This window comes from Panthera onca, chromosome A2, assembly GCF_046562875.1.
Source record: "Panthera onca isolate mPanOnc1 chromosome A2, mPanOnc1 haplotype 2, whole genome shotgun sequence".
NCBI lineage: Eukaryota > Metazoa > Chordata > Mammalia > Carnivora > Felidae > Panthera > Panthera onca.
The window spans coordinates 24,152,180-24,176,213 of NC_138340.1; the positions used below are offsets into that span (position 1 = coordinate 24,152,180).

Below are 24,034 nucleotides of genomic sequence, written 5' to 3' on the forward strand. Positions count from 1 at the left end.
GCCATCTTCCCTCTTCTCCGAGGATTTATATTTTATAGAGACCACAGTCTCCTGGGAATTCAGATCTGAGACCTATGCCAATTCCACTCCATTCCTCCATGGTGAGCTTGTCTCTAGTCCCAAGAAAGCAAGTCAAAATCATTTACACAAAATGGGAAATCCCCAGTCCACCAAACCTTTTGGGCCAAGATCAAGATCCTGAATGGGGAAAACATATCCTACATGAGTCCCCTTTGAAAATAAGTCAAATTAAATCAGAGAGAGACCCTACAAAGCTTTTCTCTCTTCCCAAACTTAAACACCAGTTTTTAAAGAGGGAGGCTAGTTATGGGTTTCTTAATGTCCACTACTGGAGTTTGGAGTTGGATCATTCTTTAACGTTGGAGAGGCTGTCCTGTGCACTCTAGGATGTTTAGAGCATCCCTGGTCTCTACTCACTAGATGCCAGGAACAACTCCCTCTAGTTGTGACAACCAAAAATGTCTCCAGACTTTGCCAAACAAAGAGAGCAACATCAATCCCATAGTGAAACCCACTGTTTAAAGAATCACAAACTATTAATGTGTTCATCTGAGTCCAAAACCCTGTTCACAGTTGGAGAGATTGGGTCAGGCTGCCTCAGCTCACTCAGCTGTAAGTGGCAGATTCAGGCTGTGAACTCAAGTCCCAAGAGCCCTGCTCACTGGACCAGAGAATTCTTGTTTCAGGACTTGAGTATGACCTTGGGTGTACTGTCTGGCCCCTGGTTTCTCTTTGTGTGATGCAGCTGCCCCACCCACTGCCTCCTGAGGCTAACCTTGGCAGCATCCCCCATCCCCCCAACTGACAGCATTAGATGAAGCATTAGATCACTTAAAAAAATTCCTCCAACAGGATGTTGCTCTTGGATTGGGAGAAGGACCACAACTGTCCCCTTTGACTTGCCGTGCTTTATGAGGTTGGAAGGCCTGTACATTTCTCTTTCCCCATCTTAATGGTTGACCTTCCCAAGCCCCCATGGAGCTCCTGTGAGGTTGGAGACAACATGAAGTATAGTGGCTGGAATTATTTAAGCTCCACAATTCACAAGCATTTAGATTATTTAACTGCTCATTATGATTATTTAAGCTGAAAGATTATACTGCTTTAGCTCAGAAAATGTTTGTATTTCCATTAAAAACCACCAGGCCAAGGGCCCTTTTGACTGACATTTTGCACTATTAAAACTATACGTACAGTGTATATTTTTGGAGAGAAGACAGTATGTCCCTTATTTTGTTTTAAGATAAGGAAGCTGACTTCAAAGTCTTCTTCTAAGTAGCTCTCTCCTTGCCCCCTCCCTCCCAGCATCACCCTAACCTGCTGTCCTACTCCCTAGAGAGGCAAGTTGGAAGAAGCACCTATCTGCCCATTGCCTTCTACTATTTAATCAAAACTAGTCCTGCCATTCCCACACTTAAAATTCTCACAATGACATCTGAGTTCTTCATTCAGAGACAGTGTGCTCAATGGTTACGATCACGGACTATACTATTAAACAGACTTACCTTTGAGTTGCAGGCATCTGGGCCTCAGTTTCTGCATCTACATACGGATAATAATGCTCCCCAGCTCACAGGAGGTCGCAGAAATGTGGCCCTGCCTGACATGTAATAAACACTTAAGAAAAGTTCACTGGTAATACTAATTTCATCACCCAAAGTCTTGACTGCACTGAATAATATATATGCCTGGGACAGTTTAATTCTCTGAAGGCATGTGAATCAGAGATAGTACATTCCTCAAGGCAGGGAGAGTGAAGGGCTCTTGATTCTACCTGACATGCAATGTAACCAGGGATTCTTTCCCTATAATGCTTTGTGAAACATGCTTCTGTGTGGCTAGTACATTTTACATCTAAAGAGTATTATGAAAGGGACACCTGGGTGGCTCAGTCGGTTGAGCACCCAACTTCGGCTCAGGTCATGATCTCACAGCTCATGAGTTCTAGCCCCGCGTTGGGCTCTGTGCTGACAGCTCAGAGCCTGGAGCCTGCTTCAGATTCTGTGTCTTCCTCTCTCTCTGCCTCTCCCCTGCTCACACTCTATCTCTCTCTCTCTCAAAACAAATAAACATTAAATAAAAAATTATTAAAGCGTATTACGAAAAATAACACAGTATACAAAAATCTAGAAAAATTCTATCGTGGCCCTATTAGAGAAGGCTGTGTCCTAAACCAAGCAGTCATTTTTTGGCTTTTGGCAAGTTTCTACATTTAAACAAAGCTCCTCAAGGGAAGAACAAAGAAGATTTTGGCATCTCCTAAATATTACCCATGTTTCAGGTCATTTATTTAATGAAGTTATGGATAGAATTCCCATTGGAAGGGCTGTGATCACCCTCCTTCCCCCTCCCTGGAGATGGAAATTCCTTTCATAACACCCAGAACAGGTATTTTTTGCTCCCACAGGAATTTCAGACATACCTTGGGAGCTACCTCAAAAGGCTGCAGAGTTCCTACCACTGCAAAGTTCTACAAAGCACTGAAGGAAGAGGCTTCCGCCTCTTAAATTCTACACCCAGCTCCAGCACAATCTTCTGAGGCAACATAAATCAAGCCTACTTCTTTTATTATATGTCACCTCTTTAATAGCTGAAGGAAGCATCTGCTTCTTGGCCTTCTCTAGACCTAACACCCTTCACTCATCAACTGTCCCAGCTATGACAAGATTTGTCAGGTATTCCTGAACTGGTTAACTCATATGTCTCCCCCATAGTTTACCACCATTGGTACCCAGAAATAAACTCATATAATACTAGACATGCATCCATATGACTAAATGTCTGCTAGACAATTTCTTTTAATGTTTTTTGGGGTTGTTTTTGTTTTTTTATTTTTAAGACAGAGAGAGACAGAGCATGAGCAGGGGAGGGGGCAGAGAGAGAGGGAGACACAGAATCTGAAGCAGGCTCCAGGCTCCAAGCTGTCAGCACAGACCCGATGCAGGGCTCGAAACCACAGACTGTGAGATCATGACCTGAGCCGAAGTCAGACACTTGACCGACTGAGCCACCCAGGCACCCCTCTGCTAGACAATTTCTAAAGGTGTAATTGCAACACTGTTTGTATATGCTTAGTGAGATAACATACAAATTGACATATTTTTTTCATACTTTATTTTGGCAAAGACTGCTAATTGCTGCCAATTTATTTCCTTCCTCCATTGGTACTAGCTTCCCTGAATGTTAACTGGACATAGAACCACCCAGCTGAAGGCTTCATTTTCTGGCTTGCCTTGTAGCTAAGTGTGACCATGTGATTTCAGTGCTGGCCACCTGACTGCTGCCTCTGCACTAGTTCTTGCACCTACTTAGAATGTACACAATGGAGGGATTTGTGTCCTCTGTTCACTTAGAACAGTGCTTAGATCGCTGCCTAAGGCACAGGAGAGTCCTTGTACATAGTGGATGCTTACCGAATAAACTGGTAATGACTGAGGTGTCAATGGATAGTATGTGCGCCTTAAAGGGTAGGAGGGTTCATTTCTCCTTTCTGCTAACTAGAATGTGGATGGGGTGGTTGGAGCTGGGATAAAAATCTTGCATCCGGGGTGGAAGCCATACGCTGAGAATGGCAAAGCATCAAGATGGAAGGAGTGGAGGTCCCCAGAGACTACACAGCTACTTGTATGAGCTTCTGGAATGTGAGATTTTCTGTTCCTTGCATTTAAAGTTAATTAGACCATTCTACTATTCTAAACTTATTGTCTTTGTAGTTAAGTTTTACTACCCTCTATAAGCTTTGTGTACAGCAGGTCTTTTCTCTTCCACTAAAGACTCTAAGCCACCAACTTCAGGGTTACAAGAGAAACAGAAATCATGAGTGATAAGCCATTATGCATTTATGTGACTGCCTGCAGCTCAAACCACAATCAATGTTGGATGACATTTCCATGGATGACAATCATGACATTTATTTCCCCTCTGTCTACCACCTGTCCTCAATCATTGCAGGTAACCTAGAAAGCTATGACAAGCTTCATTGGTGTTCTGCCTGGCTCAATTTACTTTTCAAACTGAGCAGGTGGTAAATACAAACAACCAGACAAACTGCGACATTCTACAACATGTTACCATAGTATTTAATATTTTTTAAAGGGGACATGTCAAAGTTTTTCTAAACAAACTACTGGATAGAGAAAAGATGGCATTGTAGCCAAAACAAAAAAAAAACATTGTTGACAGCATAAGGCTAACTGGAATCTGAAGATAGGATCAATGTATGCAAACTATGTGTTTACCTAACATATTAATATGCAACAAAACATTATACACACACATACATATATACATACACACATACACATATGACCTTTACTGCTTAAAAATCACTTTCTCATAAATGTATAATTTCATTCAATCCCCCTAACATCTCTGTAAGATATTGTAACTGAGTTTATCAATTTTAAGTAACGGATGCCTTCAAAACTCCTCTCCCAGGCTTCATTTATCCTGTCCAAATTGCCAGGCACTTAGGATTCCTCCCTAAAGAAATGTGATTTGTCTTTTCTCATGCTGACATGAAGTAAAGAATAAATTGATTTTTATCATTTTCTGCACCCTGCCTCTCCTTTGAAGGGTACTTACCTAATGAGTGGCTCTCTCAAAAGGGATCCCAGATCAAAGAGGCCAACAGGATAATGCCTTGGAATAAGCTGCTGCCTTACCTCACAGTAAATTTCCTAAAATGGCTCAATGTATACAAAGGCTTTCGGGGCTATCTAGAGAAGATATCTAAAATGCAACAATACCCAGTAAATTAAGATGGATCTTACAATATCATCAGATGAGTTTAAAATGTAGAAGTTTCCCTAAAATCTTTTCATGACATAAGCACCAGAAATCACCACAGGAAGTCTAAAATACACACTTCAAATCATGCAACTATTAACCAGCTCTCAAAACCCTTATTCATTCAGTATTTAACACTAAATGCAACATATCAGTCAGCCTGCCTGTCTACCTATTAAATTACAATGCTAGTTGGAACAGTCTGAGCAAGCACACACAGATTTTATGTACGTATCTCATGGCCTTCAATTCCTTTTAGCTACAGATATCAAATTCACCTGTCACAAATTAAATAATTGAGCTTTGGTTACTGAAATGTAAGCTTATTAACCAGCATTAATAAAACCAAACATATAGAATGATGTTCTTAATATTATTTTAATAAAATTCCTTTTAAATAGGAGTAAATTGAACAAAGATGAAACATTAGGAAATGTTTTAGCAAGAGGTTTTAGATATTTTTTAAGTAAAAGAATAATCTTACACACAAGGGAAAGGGAATATTGTGTTCTTCTATTAAGATACAGTGTTGGGGACTGTTAGTTCCTTCCAGTATGGGAATAATGACTGGCAGTTAGAATAGTAACCAATAAAAAGCAAACTAAATGGGGAAGTGTTGGAGGTGGGGGGAAAGAATCGTACATGAAATACAGTCAAAGGCTCTCCTCTGACCTTGGTTCCTAAAAGGGTTCTCAGGCTACAGGAAGGTACACTGCATTTTCTATGTCCATCTTTACCCCAAAGAGCTATGAGGGTCCTTACCTTTGGAAATAGCTTTCTAAGGATATCCCAAATTTCTTACAGAAGAAACTACTTTATTCATTTATTTGCTTATTTATGAGTTTGTTCATCTCCTTCATTCATTTCACTAAAATGTAAGCTTCATCAGGTAAAACATTTTCTGTCCTTACGTTTGGAAATAGCTTTCTAAGGATATCCCAAATTTCTTACAGAAGAAACTACTTCATTCATTTATTTGCTTATTTATGAGTTTGTTCATCTCCTTCATTCATTTCACTAAAATGTAAGCTTCATCAGGTAAAACATTTTTCTGTTTGTTCACCTAGAATAGTACCTGCCACATAGTAGGTGCTCAATGAATATTTATGAATTTTTGAGCTAATTCATCCTTTCATCCTCAAAAGTTGATGAAATGCCTACCACATGACAGGTTCTAGATATCCAATATGAAAAAGAAATTCCACTATAAATAAAATAAAACCAACTGATGAGAATCTTCAAATTAGAGGAATCAAGCAATGTTTTCTCATTCTAAATTTTGGTCTGAATTTAAACTAGGAAGATAATCCCCTGCCCTGCCCAAGAAGAATGGGAGGGAAAAAATGTAGACCAGTATGGCACATGTCCCAAAATGATATAACACAAAACAAAACCCTGTTTAAAAATGAAACAGCTGGGTGTAGCTATCAAAAGGTAGGGATCTTTGCAATGATAGAACAGTTCTATATCTTGACTGTGACAGTGACTACACAAATTTATATCCATGTTGAAATTGCATATAACTAGATACACACACACACGAGTGCATGTAAAACCAGAGAAATCTTAATAAAGTTGGTAAATTGTACCAATATCAATTTCCTGGTGTGATATTGTGCTATAATTATGCAAGATGTTACCACTGAGGAAAATGATTTCTTATAACAGCATACCAATCTACAATTACTTAAAAATAGGTTAACAAAACAAAAGAGCAGAATACTTATCAAAACATTCTTTATGGGGTTCCTGGGTGGCTCAGTTGGTTGAGCGTCAGACTTTGGTTCAGGTCATGATCTCGCAGCTCATGAGTTCAAGCCCCACATCGGGCTCTGTGCTGACAGCTCAGAGCCTGGAGCCTTCTTTGGACTCTGTGTCCCCCTGTCTTTCTGACCCTCCCCCACTTGCACTCTGTCTCTCAAAAATGAATAAACATTAAAAAAATTAAAACAAAACAAAACAAAACGTTCTTTATATTGACAAAACATTGGAACCAAGGTAAATGTCCAATAAAGAAGTGAACCTATGTGACAATATATTAAGTAATTAAAAACAATACAATTCTATGTGACACAGAGGCTGTTCACCACTCAGTAAGCAAAAGAAGAAGGATTTACAAAATATGAAATTATAATTGAATTCTGTTAAAAAGTAAAGATACACCAAATGCCACAGCATCTGTCTCCGCATGGTAGGATCATGGGTGATTTTGTTTTTTATTTTGTCTTCATATTTCTTTATTTTTCTTTTCTAAAATGAATCCTACTACCAGAAGAAATATCTAAAATGCTGTCTGTGCTATGTATGGGGCTTAGGTGAATTCTGTGTAGCTCTGAACAAAAACCAAACCAAGTGGGAAGATTCCATGGAAAGCCATTTCAATTCCATATAAGAACCAGTGAGGTACCTACATGTGCTCATGGCTTCCAATGAAAATGGTGTTCACCAGGGGCTGGTGAATGCCCTATTAGTGATTATGTGGACAGGAGTCTGGTTTATGCACACTGGGAGGTTGGACCCAGCTGCTTTCCAATTTTAAAACTCTGTGCCATTTGATTTTACAACGAATTTAACAGACACCACCTTTCATTTCAAAAGCCCCTTTTATGTTTCAAAGCACTTTCACATATGCTGGTTTATATTCCTTTCAGTACTTTTTTTAAAAAAATCCTGTCTGCACAACAATTCTATAGAGTAGGCAAAGCAGTTATTATCACCTCTATGTTACTGAAGACAAAACTGAGGTAACCAGAGAGTGATCTCGCAATGTTATGGATGAGCTAATAGAGCTCATCTCCTTTCTCTTGACTCACAGCCCTACCTCTCTGTCCTCTAACACCACATAGCCTCTCTCTTCCCAACCAGGGTTTGGAAATGGTTATACTTCACCTAAAGTTGTTTACATGATGCCTGCCAGTTGAAAGAAAACCAACAATGCTTGACACAGAGTGACAGTAAGTACTGATAGGGATATACCCAACTTTTTGTTTCCACTAACTTACATTGACTCAGTTAATGTCAAGTAACCAACATGTCACCTCAGCTTAAAAAGTCAAGATTGGTCAAACCAGTTGGTTGCCTTGAATAGCCCAGGAGGCTCATGAATCTAGTTGGGGTTGTTGGTCAATATAACTACCCTGTACCTGTGTCCCCACAGTCCTGGGACAGAGCCCATAAGTGGGGCTTCTGGGCCAGTTAAATAGTGAATAGGGTCCACATTGGACTTAATGAAGCAGGGCTTTGTTACTTTTACCAAAGGAATTAACAGAGGAATTCTGTATTTATTTTGCAGTGGCAGAAGATTAAGCACTTGAGCAATAATGTGGCAATTCACCAAAAGAGGTCTTAGTTAGGTGCTATCTGAAATCATGAAATTAAGTGGGAAAACATACACATGGAAAAGGTTTATATGTTTAAGAAAAATAAATCCAAATTTTAGATAAATGATACTCTTCACAAAGTATACTAAACAAATGACATATTTTCATTGGCTGATAGCGTCATTTATACACATATATCATTTTCCATGTGCCAAGCCCTCCTGAGTGCCTCTCCTCTCAACCACTCCATGAAAGTCATTATGGGAGGAAACAGAAGGGTCAGCAATGTTAAGGTCATTTCCCCTAAACCATACAGCCGCCAAGTGGAAGCTACAGGATTCCAACCTAGGTCTGATGACTGCCAAACCAAGATGCTTCACCATTATTTGTTCTCTGGAAATGTTGAAAGTATAAGTCCTTTTTATAAACAGGAAGTAATGGAAGTCTCCTTCAAAAGGCATAATAAATCACTCCAGGAGATACAGAGTTAATCTGAGAATAGCTGGAGAACAATGAGAGAATCTAGGCTGAACTTTATACATCACAACATACAAGGAGGCAGAAAGTGGGACTGGTGAATGGAAAAGAATAAAGGCTGATGGTATCAATGTACTGTTGTTAATAAATTATTGATCAAGCCAGTAATGTCACAGATGTTTAAAATACTTTTCTTCTTAGCTATGTAAAATCCACTTTTCACCTTCAATCTATTCACTCATTCAATAAACAATTACTGAGCATTTACCATATGCTAAGAACTGTTCTAGGCAGTATGATAACCATAGTGACTCAAACTGATGAAAGTTCCAGGCTTGGTGGAATTCACATAAGCTCCATGAGAAAATAAGATAGTAGAAAGGGAACCTGAGGTAGAAGATTTTGGTTTTAATCCTGGCCAGATGGCCTTAAGCAAATTACTTGAAATCTCTCTAAACATCAGTTCCCTTACTTCTAAACTGAGGATAATAACATCTATTTTTATTACATATTACTTTATTAGGAAAAAGGCGAGTTTATACAGGAAAAAAACTACTCTTTGGTCTTGGAGAAACTGAGGTAGTTGACAAGGAATAAAAGTTTTGTCCTCATTATTAAATCCTTCAAAATATTTCATTCCATATTTTCCATGATCTAAGCTTTCTGTGTTTAATGTTAACCATGTGTAAGACTTGTGGGGTCAGGATAAGGTCATGCTTCTATACCTAGCCACCAATTTCAAAGTCTATGTTACAGGCTTAAGATGCCATAATTATGTATGTTTCCCTTACTGTGGAAGGAAGTTAAATTTAAATTATATCTTAGTGATCATTTCATCTTAACCTATAGAGAGATCCTGCTTCTTGCCTACTTCTTTAGGAACAGATCCAGAGCAAGTCATTATTTCTAAAACCTTTGAGTAATTTTCTTTCCTCTGTTCTTCCATGGTGATATTATTTCATTGTAAGAATGAAATAAGAGCTAGGTAGAGATGGGTGTGTCATAGGCCCACAGGAAGGATCACTGCCCAGCAGGAGGCCACACTTTATTGATTAAATCAAAGAAAGATTGGTTCCAGTCTCCCCCTACCCCTTACCTACCCTACCCTCGGGTGAGGAGGAGGAAGTAGCAGGGGGATTTCCAAGTGTGTTTTTATCAGCCCAGCAAATCAGAGTCCTTGCTTTCTAAACAAAGAGGTGCCAACCTTGAGACTCTGAAAGCCAACATAAGCTATGCATTGTACACATGTGAAAAGAATATAATTAGCAAAGTTATAGTCACAATTAGGAAATACCTCCTCAGAAAGGTTTCCAATTAACTTTGAGCAGCACTCAAATTACTATTGTGCTTAACGAGGCCTCTGTCTCTTAGCCAGCTCAAACCTTTGAGACAAATCTAAGAATAACAGCGCAGTCCACAAAACACAGACACACAAAATTTAATGCTGGACTTTTTTTGAATAACAAATATGAAGAATGTGCAAATTGGGACATGGAAGCTATATTGAAAGAATAAGAAGCATGGTTACAGAAATGAATAGTCAAGTGTTGGCTAAATTATTCTTTCTTCAAGCTCTGTCTTCGTCTTCTCTAGCCTTCCCTTCCCCATCCCGAAAGAAAAGTTAGGAAAGAGAATGTAGGAAAACAAAAATGAATACTCACTTCATCTCCAGGATCTCCTCCAGTTGTTTTCTCCTTTCTATTCGGAGGTTAGCCAAATGGGCTTCTTTTTCAGCCAGGGACTGCTGTGTGGAGGCCAGGCGTGCCTTGGTGGCATCTAGTTCCTGTCTGGTCTTCTCCAATGCATTCATCAGTTCCTCTATCTGAAAGGTACAGGGAACATGGCGCATTATTTCTCCTTCATTCAAGCACAAGGCCTTCTTTGCAAGTCTGTATTCTGACAACAGACACAAAGGAATCATAGCCATTCTTGAACAGGTACTGTATCTTAGAGCCCATTCTTTCTTTGTCACTGGTTGAAAATAAATGTTTCAAACACAAGAAATATGCAAATTTCTCCAAGGTCCTCTTTCAATTGGATTGTCCAATAACCTTTATAGAAACTATTTAATATATTTATTAGAAGTAGAAGGTAACTGGCTTGACCCATTTTCAACCTGTGTTTGGCAAAAGTCTCAGATACTGTCTCACAGTTGGCGGAAGGCAACACTCAAAATGCATTTGCCCAGCACAATATACTTTTGTGTGTAGGCCCCAGAGTATTCTGACAGGAAGTTAATCTACGTGTTTCAGATTCATTCATGTTTTAACCTATCAAAACCTTGTTTGGCAAAAGCGATTTGATGTCCAAGGGGCCTCAGGAGCCCCCTCTCACCTCACATCTCTGCCTCACTTTCAGGAAGCAAGGTTTGGCCAAAGGTAAACAGAATTCCAGCCACAAAAGGTTCAAGTTTGATTTGCCCCTGAAGTTTGAGAGGGTTCTAAACTTGAAATAAATGACATGTAACTTTTATAGGGTGCTAATACACCATAGAAATAAGCCAGACTATCAAATATCCAGGATTTTTAGCCAGGTCCCAAAAAATTGGACCAGGGAGCCCCAAGGCAAGGCTTTATCCTCCCCAAACCATTGGGGGCTTTTAAAAGCCAACACACAACAAAAAGGGCTGGTGTTTATGGTTCTGCACCAGAGACTTCCGTGGAGCAAGCCAGTGAAATGCCATCCCTTGCACAGATGCATGCCGCATCCACCCTGCTGATTTAAAACCATGGTTCCAGGAAGTTTCTAGATTCCAAAGTTGATGTTTGGGTTTCTAAGCCACCCTCCTTCCAGCTGAACTTGGCAGAATGGGATCATCCATCACTAAAGTCAACAGAAAGCCCTTCAAAATGTGTCAATGACATGTTAAGTTCCAATTCATAAAGACTTTCTACACAATTTCTTCAGTTTTACATGGAATTTACTCAGAATAAGCATTATAGTTCACATCCAAGGTAAATCACATGCTTTTAAGATTCAGAAAACCCTCCATTTTCCCTGATAAAAAGAGGAATTTGATAACCATAGAATGTAAATCAAAGCCAAAACCAAAAAGAGTTTAAAAAGCAAGGAATATGAGGATTAACCATGAAAGTCCCAGAACTACACCTGCTTAATTGTAGAATAAATAGTATTATTATTTAACTTTAGAAACATACAAAATTTAAAAAGCAATCATAATTTGTTTCTCATATAAATTTATAGAATATTATAAATATGACTAGCAGCCCTTCTATCAAGAAGTGCTTGGTGAGACTGAAGAAGGTTTTTTCCTCCTTTCCCTCTGCCCCCATTTTTGATAGCAGTGTAAAAAAATATCAGAATTATGGTCATTCCAAGTACCAACAAAGATTCAGTCTGTCTAACCCTCTATGGGATGGCCTGTGTCTTCATGTCCCTGTTTCCTTTCATAAATCGCTCTCTATTCAAATGCACTATTGATCCCAGAGAACAGGGAGAGTATCCAGGATTCTCACTTGCTAAATCTCTCTCTCATGAAGTTGAAGCTGACCTGTCTGCAATCCATAGACACAGAGCTACTCAACTGGGTTTCCCAGTTCTTAGTTCACCTGCCACCGTACTATTTGGGGCCAGCCCCAGCTAGTTTTATATTAACCCAATTGTAACAATTACACCTTAAAGTAATGACTTGCAGACTTCCCTGGCCATTTCAGCAATAACCACATAGAGAAACATGGGCACCTAAGAGATGCAGTCCAGCGTTTTTACTGATGGAGATGCCATTGGCTTCCAGCATCAATAACTCCTAGTGTGAGGTGAGACTCCTATTCTCAACAGCTTGCACCAGAGTCTCCAACAGTTTGCCAGGCCAAGGTTTCCCACTCCTCCAAATTCACATACCCCAGGCCAGTGAGCATGGCACACTGAGGACCATTGGGGCTACTGGCGTCAGGTACATAGTTCTAGTCGTCACACAGACACTGTTTCTCCTTGTGATTCTGTACAAATGACCACTTGATTCTTTGAGCTGCAGCTTCCTAGGTGATGCCCATGATACCTCCTCTGCTAAATGCCTGGAGTTCCACAAACTATTTCCCTTGCTACCACAGCGGGAGCTTTAAAAAGAAAGAAATATTTTCCCTGTTGTGGCTCACATATTCCAGTTCTCCTTCTTTGGGGCACATGGTAGGGCCACACTCCCCTCTCCCTTTTTTTTTTTAATTTAATTTCATTTAATTTAATTTTTTTTAATATATGAAATTTATTGTCAAATTGGTTTCCATACAACACCCAGTGCTCATCCCAAAAGATGCCCTCCTCAATACCCATCACCTACCCTCCCCTCCCTCCCACCCCCCATCAACTCTCAGTTTGTTCTCAGTTTTTTAAGAGTCTCTTATGCTTTGGCTCTCTCCCACTCTAACCTTTTTTTTTTTCCTTCTCCTCCCCCATGGGTTTCTGTTAAGTTTCTCAGGATCCACATAAGAGTGAAAACATATGGTATCTGTCTTTCTCTGTATGGCTTATTTCACTTAGCATCACACTCTCCAGTTCCATCCACGTTGCTACAAAGGGCCATATTTCATTCTTTCTCATTGCCATGTAGTACTCCATTGTGTATATAAACCACAATTTTTTTATCCATTCATCAGTTGATGGACATTTAGGCTTTTTCCACAATTTGGCTATTGTTGAAAGCACTGCTATAAACATTGGGGTACAAGTGCCCCTATGCATCAGCACTCCTGTATCCCTTGGGTAAATTCCTAGCAGTGCTACTGCTGGGTCATAGGGTAGGTCTATTTTTAATTTTTTGAGGAACCTCCACACTGTTTTCCAGAGTGGCTGCACCAGTTTGCGTTCCCACCAACAGTGCAAGAGGGTTCCCGTTTCTCCACATCCTCTCCAGCATCTATAGTCTCCTTATTTGTTCATTTTGGCCACTCTGACTGGCGTGAGGTGATATCTGAGTGTGGTTTTGATTTGTATTTCCCTGATGAGGAGCGATGTTCAGCATCTTTTCATGTGCCTGTTGGCCATCCGGATGTCTTCTTCAGAGAAGTGTCTACTCATGTTTTCTGCCCATTTCTTCACTGGATTATTTGTTTTTCGGGTGTGGAGTTTGGTGAGCTCTTTATACATTTTGGATACTAGCCCTTTGCCCGACATGTCATTTGCAAATATCTTTTCCCATTCCGTTGGTTGCCTTTTAGTTTTGTTGATTGTTTCCTTTGCTGTGCAGAAGCTTTTTATCTTCATGAGGTCCCAACAGTTCATTTTTGCTTTTAATTCCCTTGCCTTTGGGGATGTTCCCCTCTCCCTTTTAACTGGGGTGGGTCTTTGGCCAATAAAATAATGTCATTTCCAGGTGGAAAAATTTAAGTGCTAGTACTCAACCCCAACTTTCCCTTTTCTCTGTGACTAAAGAAGCATGTTTCAGATGATGCCTCCTTCAGCCTGAGTCCCTGAGTAACCACAATGAAGCCCAAAGCCAACCCACATCATACAAGCAAGATAGAAACTTTTGGTGCTATTTCGGAGGTACACATGCACCCCGATGTTTATAGCAGCACTATCAACAATAGCCAAAGTATGGAAAGAGCCCAAACATCCATCGATGGATAAATGGATAAAGAAAATGTGGTATATACATATATACAATGGAGTATTACTCAGCAATCAAAAAAGAATGAAATCTTGCCATTTGCAACTATGTGGATGGAACTGGAGGGTATTGTGCTAAGTGAAATTAATCAGTCAGAGAAAGACAAAAATCATATTACCTCACTCATATGAGGACTTTAAGAGACAAAACAGATGAACATAAGGGAAGGGTAACAAAAATAACATAAAAACAGGGAGGGGAACAAAACAGAAGAGACTCATAAATATGGAGAACAAACTGAGGGTTACTGGAGGGGTTGTGGGAGGGGGGATGGGCTAAATGGGTAAGGGGCACTAAGGAATCTACTCCTGAAATCATTGTTTCACTATATGCTAACTAATTTGGATATAAATTTTAAAAAAATAAAAAATAAAATTAAAAAAAAATTTTAAAATAGTCTCTTGTAAACACAGGGGTCATATCCACCCTCATTTTCTTAAAACCAACTCTTCCCTTGGGTTCTCTGAAGCTCTCTTTTAGATTGGGAACCTACTTCCCATGTTTCTTTTGTAAATTCTTCATCTTCCTGTAGTCTATAATTGGATCCTTCCTCTTATTATTCATTAGTAGAGACATTTTCTTCATCCATGTGGATTCTTAGGAGGAGAATTGAGGTCTGTCTCCACGGCTCTCACCTATATGCAGATACCTTCCCAAACTTTATCTTTTACTCATTTGACCTCTTTTACATATACCTAACCACCTGTTGATCACTTTGATTTGAATGTCCTAACATCACTTTAGATTCATTATGATCAAAAGCCAACTCATGACCCATGCACACCTGCCTAAACCAAATCCTTATTACCCACTCCTGCCCTCCCAACCTGCCACTCCCTAACACACCCACAGGTCCAACACCCTAACCTTTTCTCAGTCTCTCATGTTTAAGACCTCAGAACTACATTTGTTTCTTTCTTCTCTTTCTTCATTTATTTTCCATTTATTATCAAGCCTTAATAGCTCTATTTTGGAAACACTTCTGGGATCTATCATTTCCTTTTATCATTACTTTTGATGCCACAAGCTCAGGCCTCTTCCCCTCCCACATTTCTGGAGGGGTTGAAAATAATTGCGTGTGTGTGTGTGTGTGTGTGTGTGTGTGTGTGTGTGCGCATGTGTGTCTGTTCCTAGCCTTTGTCTCTACCCCTATCCTAAATAAAGACATGGCTTTGCTTGATCAGCTTCTCCCCCATCATAGTATATCTCTCAGTGAGGTCCATTGCTGGATTTTAGGATGTGGAATTAGCTAAGGGGTAGCAAAGTAAACTTGAGAAACTGAGCACAAAGGTACAGGACTTTGAAGCACAAGCTACGGTGCTCTATGTAATAAAAAGTGGGAGAAAGAAGTCAGAGGGGAAAGAAGAAGAATGATCCTTGAGACTTGGGACAGAGAGAAGTTTATTTTAAGGGCAAAATAAGGAAATTGCAAAGAAGAGAAAAAGGGAAGGAGGAAAAAGTCACTATGGGTTATTCCTGGGGCCCCTTCAATGTTTTCCAAAGACACACATTGAAGAATTAGACTACCCTTTTGATTTTTTTCAGCTGTTTTGACTGTGTGTGTTTGAATGTGTCTTTGAACTGGATCCCTTAGGTCTGGGATTCAAAGATGTCCCACAGGACTCACTGTCACAACTTATGCCTACTGCCAAAACAATATGCCTAAACCACCAATATTTTGTCAAAAATATCACTGGTCTGGCTCCAACAACTCAAGGAGCTCCCAATTACCCACAGTAGTGGCCTTCAAATTGTGTTCCTTAGAGCCCCAGGGTTTCCCAAGGGCACCTGTGGCCTGATAACAGATCAATGGCATGGGAAGAGGAGTGTGAATTAGCAGGGATCTTTGTCCACCATCCCACATTCACAGGGAGTCGTTCTACTTGTATTTGTTTTATATATAGAATTCCACTCAGGATTTAATTTCAAATTTTTTTAAAAAGTTTAACATATTTTAAAATACTGAGAATGATTAAAAGCATGATTATGAAGCCAGACTGTACTAAATATAATGTTTTACCATATATGAGTCCTAAAACTTTGGGAAAGGGTCTGAGTTTTCTCATCTGTAACAAAATTATTTCTCATAAGAGTTACTACAAGTATTAAGTGAAGCAATGAATGTAAAGTTCTTAGTGCAGACACTGGCAATGGCAAATATGAAACCAGTACATTCTTAAAAGAAGAGGTAGTAATATTAATGAAACAGAATTCAGGAAATAGCTTACCACTCACTATCTGTGTCACTCTGAATTATAAAAGTTCAGTGGGCCTCAGACCCCTCAATTGTGATATAAGGGTAATAACAGACCTTAGCTCACAGGACTTTTATAAAGATTCAATGGGTTAACATCTGTGATACCCTAAGAACAATGCTTAGTACTTGATGTCATAGAAATGTCAGCTCTTACTAATACAGTGCCTGGTAAGGATTCAACCCATTTTATGTTTAATTATTACTGAGTTCAAATTTTTTGCTTCCTGTCACCTACCCTCAACCGCGTACACACACACACACACACACACACACACACACACATGCACACGCACACACGCACACCCCTGGACTGCCCTATGTTGACCCGCTCCAGTTACTGAAATCTTCCATCTTTTAAGTTCTGTCATTTCACAGGATACAGCAATTAAAAACTGGAGCTCTGAAAAGCACATACCTGGTTAAAGCTTTGGTTTCACAATAGGATCTCTACAACCTGAGGCCAATCTTAACTCAGTGCTTCCTAAACTTTGTTGCACATTAGAATCCTTTGGAAAGATGTGAAAAATCCTGATGTCATGGTTGCATCTCCACCAATTAAATCCCAGTGTTTGAGGATGGGAGTCAGGCTTTATATTTTATTAAAGTTGCAGATGATTTCAAAGTAATTCCAAAGTGCAGCCTAGTCTAGATACCCTGGATATTACTGACGTCTCTCTAAATCTGCAGGTCCTCCCCTATAAAATGGGAAGGAGATGGAAACTACTGCACGGGATTGGCAAGAGCATAAAGCATCCAGCCCTCTGTGTTGGACACCCTGGAAAAGTCCAGTACATGACAGTTACCATTGTCTCTAGTCCAACCCAAGTACCAAATACCAGTTCTTACTGTCGACACTTGACTTTAAGCCACCTAATCAAATACCACTTCACATTTCTGCACAACTTTTCATGTGTATGCTTAATTGCTACCACTGGATCATAATCCCCTGGAGGGCAAAGACCACATCTCTGTCTTCTTTGGAAGTGCCTTCAGCCCCTGACACAACACTAGCATCCATACTCAATAAATACCTACAGAATGGAAGGAAGGGGAATGCAAAGGCATGATTCTGAAACGCCCTCCTTTGACTCACTTAGTGCAATGATGGATGAAGTGTAAGTCCGAACCTGATACTTTCCTACCCCATAAATCAGTGGTCCCCTTGCCATCATCCTCACCAAACACCCTTCAAGGTCTTGCTCTCTGCTGCCTCAAGCACCTTCTCTTTGCTATGGAGATGAGAGGGCTCAGTTACCCAGATCTTGGATGCAAGGGAGTCCCACATTCACTGTAACCCTGGCAGCCACTAAGAGCACCAAGAAACCTGAGTTTCAGGATGGCACAATAAAAGTGTCCCAAGCTTTGACCTGGGGTACAAGCAAGCCAGGGTTTTGTCCTGCTCTGTAGTCCACATGCTCTGCCCTGGGACCTGGAAGATGTATACTCCCTCCTTCCTTCCACCACCTCACTGGATGTCTCCTATGTGCCAGGCACTCTGCTGGACACTTGTGACAGGCTCCCCCTCAGAAGCGGTCTGGTTTGGCAGGCAGGCTTAAATGAAAAAACTATTTAATCACAATTGTGATTTAAAAAAAAAAAAGCTATTAAAGAAAAGTACTGAGTGATAAGCAAGAGTAAAACAAGAGCCAATCCTGCCCTAGGCCTCATGGTCTGCCTCCCTAAATCAGTCGAGTGGGAGTGGCTTGTTGAAGAGGAAGGAAAAAATGAATGCTGGTTGCCCAGGCTGTGGGGCCTTGTGGTCCTCTTCATTAGGGAATTACTACTTGGAGAATTACAGTGATTATGAATCAATAACCGCTTTTGAGAAGTCCAGCAGGAAAACAACACATTTGTCTCGACTTAACACAGCGTTTGCTTCTTTTAGAAGTACATTTATTGGTAATTCACCAGACCATAATATTTGCTGGGGGAAACATTTTTTTTAGAAAGCTGTTTAATTCCTAAAATGCCACCTCCGATGAAAAAGAATTCACAGCAACCTCAGAAGTCTTTTGCAAGTCTCAAGATGTTCCAATTTAAAACAATTTCCTAAAAAGTCCCAAAATACGTCAAGACCAAAATTCTGATCCTATACCTAGAAAGCTAGGATTACATTTTAAAATATATCAGCTTGGTGTTACAAATCTAGAAAATAATAATTAAAGGTTTCTTCAAGCTAGATGTCTACTAGGCCACAGGGGCACACCAATTTAAAAAAACTTATATAGTTGTGTGTCATTTCTGATTTTATTAGTCATTCCATGTGGCAGATTATAAAATTGTTGAATTACCAGGACTATTCAATTGTATTCAAATAATTCATAACTCTGTACACTTTAAGAATAATGAAGCCATGGGGCACCTGGCTGGCTCAGTCGGTTAAGCGTCCAACTTCAGCTCAAGTCATGATTTCATGGTTCACAAGTTCGAGCTCCGCGTCAGACTCTGTGCTGACAGCTTGGAGCCTGGAACCCTCATTGGATTCTGTGTCTCCCTCTCTCTCTGCTCCTCCTCTGCTCGCACCCTATCTCTCTCTCCCTCTCTCTTTCTCTTTCTCTCTCTTTCTCAAAAATAAATAAACAGTTTAAAAAAATAATGAAGCCGTTAAATGAATTTCTAGAGTCCAGTGCTTACACCCAGCTCTGGAGAAACTGTCGGAACTTTTAAAGTGAACAGTGGAGTCTTAAAACAATAAAATAAAAAACCTGTTTAAGACCTTAAATCATTAACATGTGTCGACTTAGACTTACACATACATTTGTGTTGTTTAACTAAATATTTGAAAACCAGCTTTTCTCTCAGTTATCTGCCAAGAGCCCCACTCTGGGTTCTGTGTGTCTCTTTCTGACACGTGGCAACATCTCGTGCTTTTCATGAGGCCTGCTTGGCAAGAACTGATCTTTAAATATTTTGATAAAACAATTTTTTTTCTTAAATCGTAAGTCAGTATTGAGTTAGTGTCTATTTTGTGTTAATGATTTGTAATTGTTAAGTTTTTTAAACCATGTTTTAAAAATACACAGGCTCTTTGGCCTTAGACTTCACCATCCATCCTGGCTTTCTGTCTTCACTCATCCTGAGTGCAAGAAGATCATAGTTCTCAGTTTGCACCAGAACACAGAGCCAATGAAATCCCCATATCCCAGGTTATAGCCAAATTGGAATGTGAATTGGTCCTGTGGGAACAGCCAGGACCTAGCCCAGCTCTCCTCTGGGCACAGAGGTCACCCTGATAAACCTGAAACCTCTCTCCTCAACAGCAAGAACATCTCAGACAGTGATGTTGTGAGCAAAGGAGCTGTTAAAACGAGGCTCCTAATCTTATTTTTCCAATTACTCTTATCTGACATTTCTATCTCCACCTCCTTCCCACCTCCCCACTGCTGCCTTAGAGTGACACCTTTTGGAAATGGTTGAAACTGAAAATGCTCAGACTGCTGTCTGCCTGGACCTGGCCACCCTCAAGATTGTGTTTGGGATTGGTTTCCTCCTTGCTGAAGTTAAAGCATCTAGGAGCTTTGCTTAAATGTGTCACCTCTGATCCTTCAGCAGCAAACAAACACCCACATCAAATGAGTGTGTTTGGGTTCAAGCTCTTTGGTTTTGACTGCATTTTAAATTCTCCCTTTTCCCTTTTCTCTTCCCGGGCTTATTAACAAAACTTCACACCATAACAAGAAGATGGATAGAGAAGAAATGTGTACAATGCATACATCTGACTTAGATTCTGTTAAATCAAACAGTGTTAGAATACAAATGAAGAAAAGTTTCTCTACAATGTCCTGAGAATTCTTCATTCCAGATCGGACTAGGCTCATTGGAACCTCCTTGATAAAAAGACTGTGTAGATGAGTTTCTGTTTATTTTTTGGTGTAGTACTTCTTGACCAATTGGAAAGCATTCTTTACTTTACGTGTGCACAGTTCTGCATCATGGCAAAGAGCTGGTCTTTTTCCTTAACAGTCCCAGACATTCTTGGAAGCAGTATAGCTAGTGGTTAAGACTATGAACCCTGAAGCAAGAAGGCTTAGGTCCCAATCAGGATCCAGCCATGTGCTAGCTGTATGACTTTGTAAGAGATACTTGACCTCTGTTTACATCAGTTTCCTTCTCTGTAAAATGTGGATAATAATTGTACCTCCTGGGCTCCGCGAAGAATACCTGAGTTGTAATAGTTACATAGTGGGCACATAGCAAGCATGCAGTAACCTGTAATCAGTATCAATAGTGATGTTAGTTTATTCAGCCTAGTAGAGGAGAAGTAAGCAAGGAAAAAAGTGAATTTCCATCTTCTTACATTTTCAGAAAGACACAGTATTTTTCATCTTCAATGGAATGGTGAAAATTTTTACTACAAAATCTATAGCAAACAAATTAATCACCCTCAAAATATGTGTTGTTCATACTTTAGTCTAACTTAGCTGAATTCCAAACACAACCATGAAGGAACTCATGAAGATATTAGAGAAGTGTTATCCAACTGAACTTCCTATAATGATGGTGAGGTTCTAATCTGCACTGTCCAATACACATGTCACTACATGTGGCAATAGAGCACGGGAAATATTACTGGTGCAACTTAAGAAATGAATTTTTAATGCAGTTTAATCTTAATTAAAATTTAATAGCCAATTCTAATGGCTACTGTAATGAAAAGAGCCAGTATTTAGAAATTATTTCAATCTTTGTGGAAAGTTTACCTTTTTTAAATATCTGATAAAAACTTTTAAATTCCTTTAAATTCACTATAATTCATGAATTACCATTTGATCCAGTGTTTCCACCTTAGGAATTTATTCTAAGGATATCCTAAGGGATGTTCCCAGAGGAAATCATTGTGAGGATACAATAAACATGTTCATCATAGTGTTGTTTATAAAAATCAGAAAAATTGTGTATGTATATGTATAGACACATATATAAATACAAATGCATACATATAAATATACCTTGCAAATAAATGAGTTAAATAAATTCGAGTGTGTGTGTGTGTGTGTGTGTGTGTGTGTGTGTGTTACAAAGAAACTGGAGAGTAAATTAGAGGCATCCAATTGTTGAGATGTTGGACAGATATTAAACACCGTAAATGTAAAGGAAAGAGGTTCACGAATTCCTAAGTGAGAAAAGCAAGTTAGTAAATAGAAAATACAATACAATCCAAACCATATGTGGGGTTTTAAATGCATATTCACAGAAAACAAAAAGACTAGAAGGGAGCACATCAAAATATTAATGATGGGTTTGTTTCTAGGCACAGACATTTCAGGTAATCTGTTATATTCTTCTTTGTATTTTTGTTGCAAATATGAATTATTAATGTAAAAAGAATACTGTTTTGAAAATTGCAACCAAGGAAGTTCTGCAGAAAGTACTACTGTTCCCACTGAACAATTGGTTGCTGGTAAACCAGTCTCCAAAGGAGATTTATAAAGCAGAAGTCTAGAGCAGGGCGGGGCCCTCTGGTGGCAGTTACAGTGGCAGCTACCTCAGCCAAAATACTCTTAACTCAGGCCACACTTCCGGGCATGGCTGCTTTGCCCCTTGACAGTCACTTAGATTTATGCTGATTATAATCCCGGTTCACCAGGGAGTGTTTGAGTGTTGGTGACTCCAGAGCTGTCAACAGTCATTCCCGCCACCTCACCCTACCCCACAATGTGCTTGAATGTTGTTCATTTCATTACTGGTCCTTAAGAAAGTTCCTATGGGTTTTGGAAGTCCAGTATGGTTGTTTTTTCATTTGTTTTGTTTTGTGTTGTGTTTGTGCAGCATTTTCTAATTCTGTTATTATTATTTTGTTTCTGCATCACTCAAAATTAGTTGTCAGGCCCTAAAAAGCCAGAACCATTTGTTCATGCCACTAAGCCACCTCTATTAGCAAGGTCTATTCATTGCTATTCAACAAATCAGGGCAATGTTCTCAAACAGACCTACTTTCTTGTGATGCAAGGAACAATTCTGAGGCATTTCCAAGGAGGAAGAATGAAAGAAGGGGGCCTCTTTCACTCTGAATTCTCCTACTGGCTTGGCTTTGCAGGAGATCCTTGTCGATGATGACATATTTCAATCACCCAAATCAAGCCTGACTCCAAGCCCTTTCCTGGTACCCACAGGCCCCTTGCATCACAGTTCCATCAACCTTGAGCAATAGGTAGTGGCCTCTCTGTATGTCACCTTGGTCCTCGATCATATGGAGTCCAATGCATCCTTGATCCTCCCACTGGACCCAGCATCTGCTCAAACACACAGTATAGGGTCAATAAATAATTGTGGGAGGAATGCCAAGAGAGAGAAAAGAAGAGAAGAAACTATACTGTGGAAAAGTAATCATTACGTCTGATTTAAATAATATGGTTTCCTAAAACCCATTTGATCTTGACATACTTCCAAAGGAGCAGATCATTCAACTGATGAGTAACTCAAGTTCAGAAAAGATACGGGATTTACCTAAGAATTGTAGATGTCTTACTCCTTCCCAGAATGTGAGTCTGACTGTTGAGTACAAATATAATAAGACAATTGTTAGATGGGGCTATATTGAGATGATGTGGGCCATGAGACCCTCAACAGTTAAACACAAACAAACAAACAAATAAATAAACAAAGACCTTGGCTCATTCTCCTCTGTGTCCTCAGGCCTGAACACAGCATCTAGCATACAACCAGAAGCCAAAGATATATGGATGAACATAATTTAGTGAATAGACCTGGGTCTCATTTGAGTCACTGGAGTAGAATATTCACTATACTGCTTTGATTCCAGTGCTGTTCCAAAATATCTTACTTGACTTTTGTTATTAATTTTCCATTACTATGTAACAAATTGCCACCAACTTGACAGCTGACAGTTCCATAGGTCAGAAGTCCAGACAGGAAGCATGGTGTGGTTGGTTTCTCCACTCAGGGCCTCACAAGGTTGAAATTGAGATACAGCAGGCTACCTTCTCATCCAGAGCTCAGGGGGACCCTCTTCCAAGTTTATGCAGTTGAAGCAGAATTCAGTTTCCTGCAGTTGTAGGTGTGAAGTTCCCTTCTCCTTAGCACTCCTAGCTCCTAGAGACCATTTTCATTCCTTATCACATAGCCCACTCAAATTTTTAAATCCAGCAATAGAAAAATCACGCTTGCATCAAATTTTTCTCATGCCTTGACTCTTTTTCTTCAGAAATTGCCCACTCCCTTTTAAGGGCTCACTAATTAGATCAGGCCCACCAAAAATAATCTCCCTTTCTTAAAGGCAACTATGTCATATAACATACCTAATCACTGTAAAAATATAAAATTGCATTTCAAAATATATGTGCCAAATACAGGGGAACTTCTTTAACATGATAAAGAACATTTACCAAAAATAATCTACAGCTACCATCATACTTAATGGTAAAAGACTGAATGCTTTCCTCTAAGATCAAAAGCAAGGAAAGGATATCTGCTCTTACCCTTCTTTTTTTTTTCATTTCTTTAATGCTTATTTTATTTTTGAGAGAGAGAGAGAGAGACAGAGCATGAGCAGGGAAGGGGTAGAGGGAGAGGGAGACACAGAAT

The 24,034-nt window shown here is 39.6% G+C and overlaps 1 protein-coding gene across 8 annotated transcripts in view; it reads right to left on the reverse strand.

The window, feature by feature from the left end:
• ERC2 (ELKS/RAB6-interacting/CAST family member 2) overlaps positions 1-24,034 on the reverse strand; it is a 931,006-nt gene that overhangs the window by 355,847 nt on the left and 551,125 nt on the right. For all 8 annotated transcript variants that reach the window (XR_013554185.1, XR_013554186.1, XM_060631335.3 and 5 more), the window contains one exon: positions 10,268-10,428. Coding sequence is in view for 6 of the 8 variants with exons in the window: in XM_060631335.3 (XP_060487318.1) it covers positions 10,268-10,428 (161 nt within the window). In the remaining 2 variants the exon portion in view is untranslated. The remainder of the gene's footprint in view (positions 1-10,267; positions 10,429-24,034) is intronic.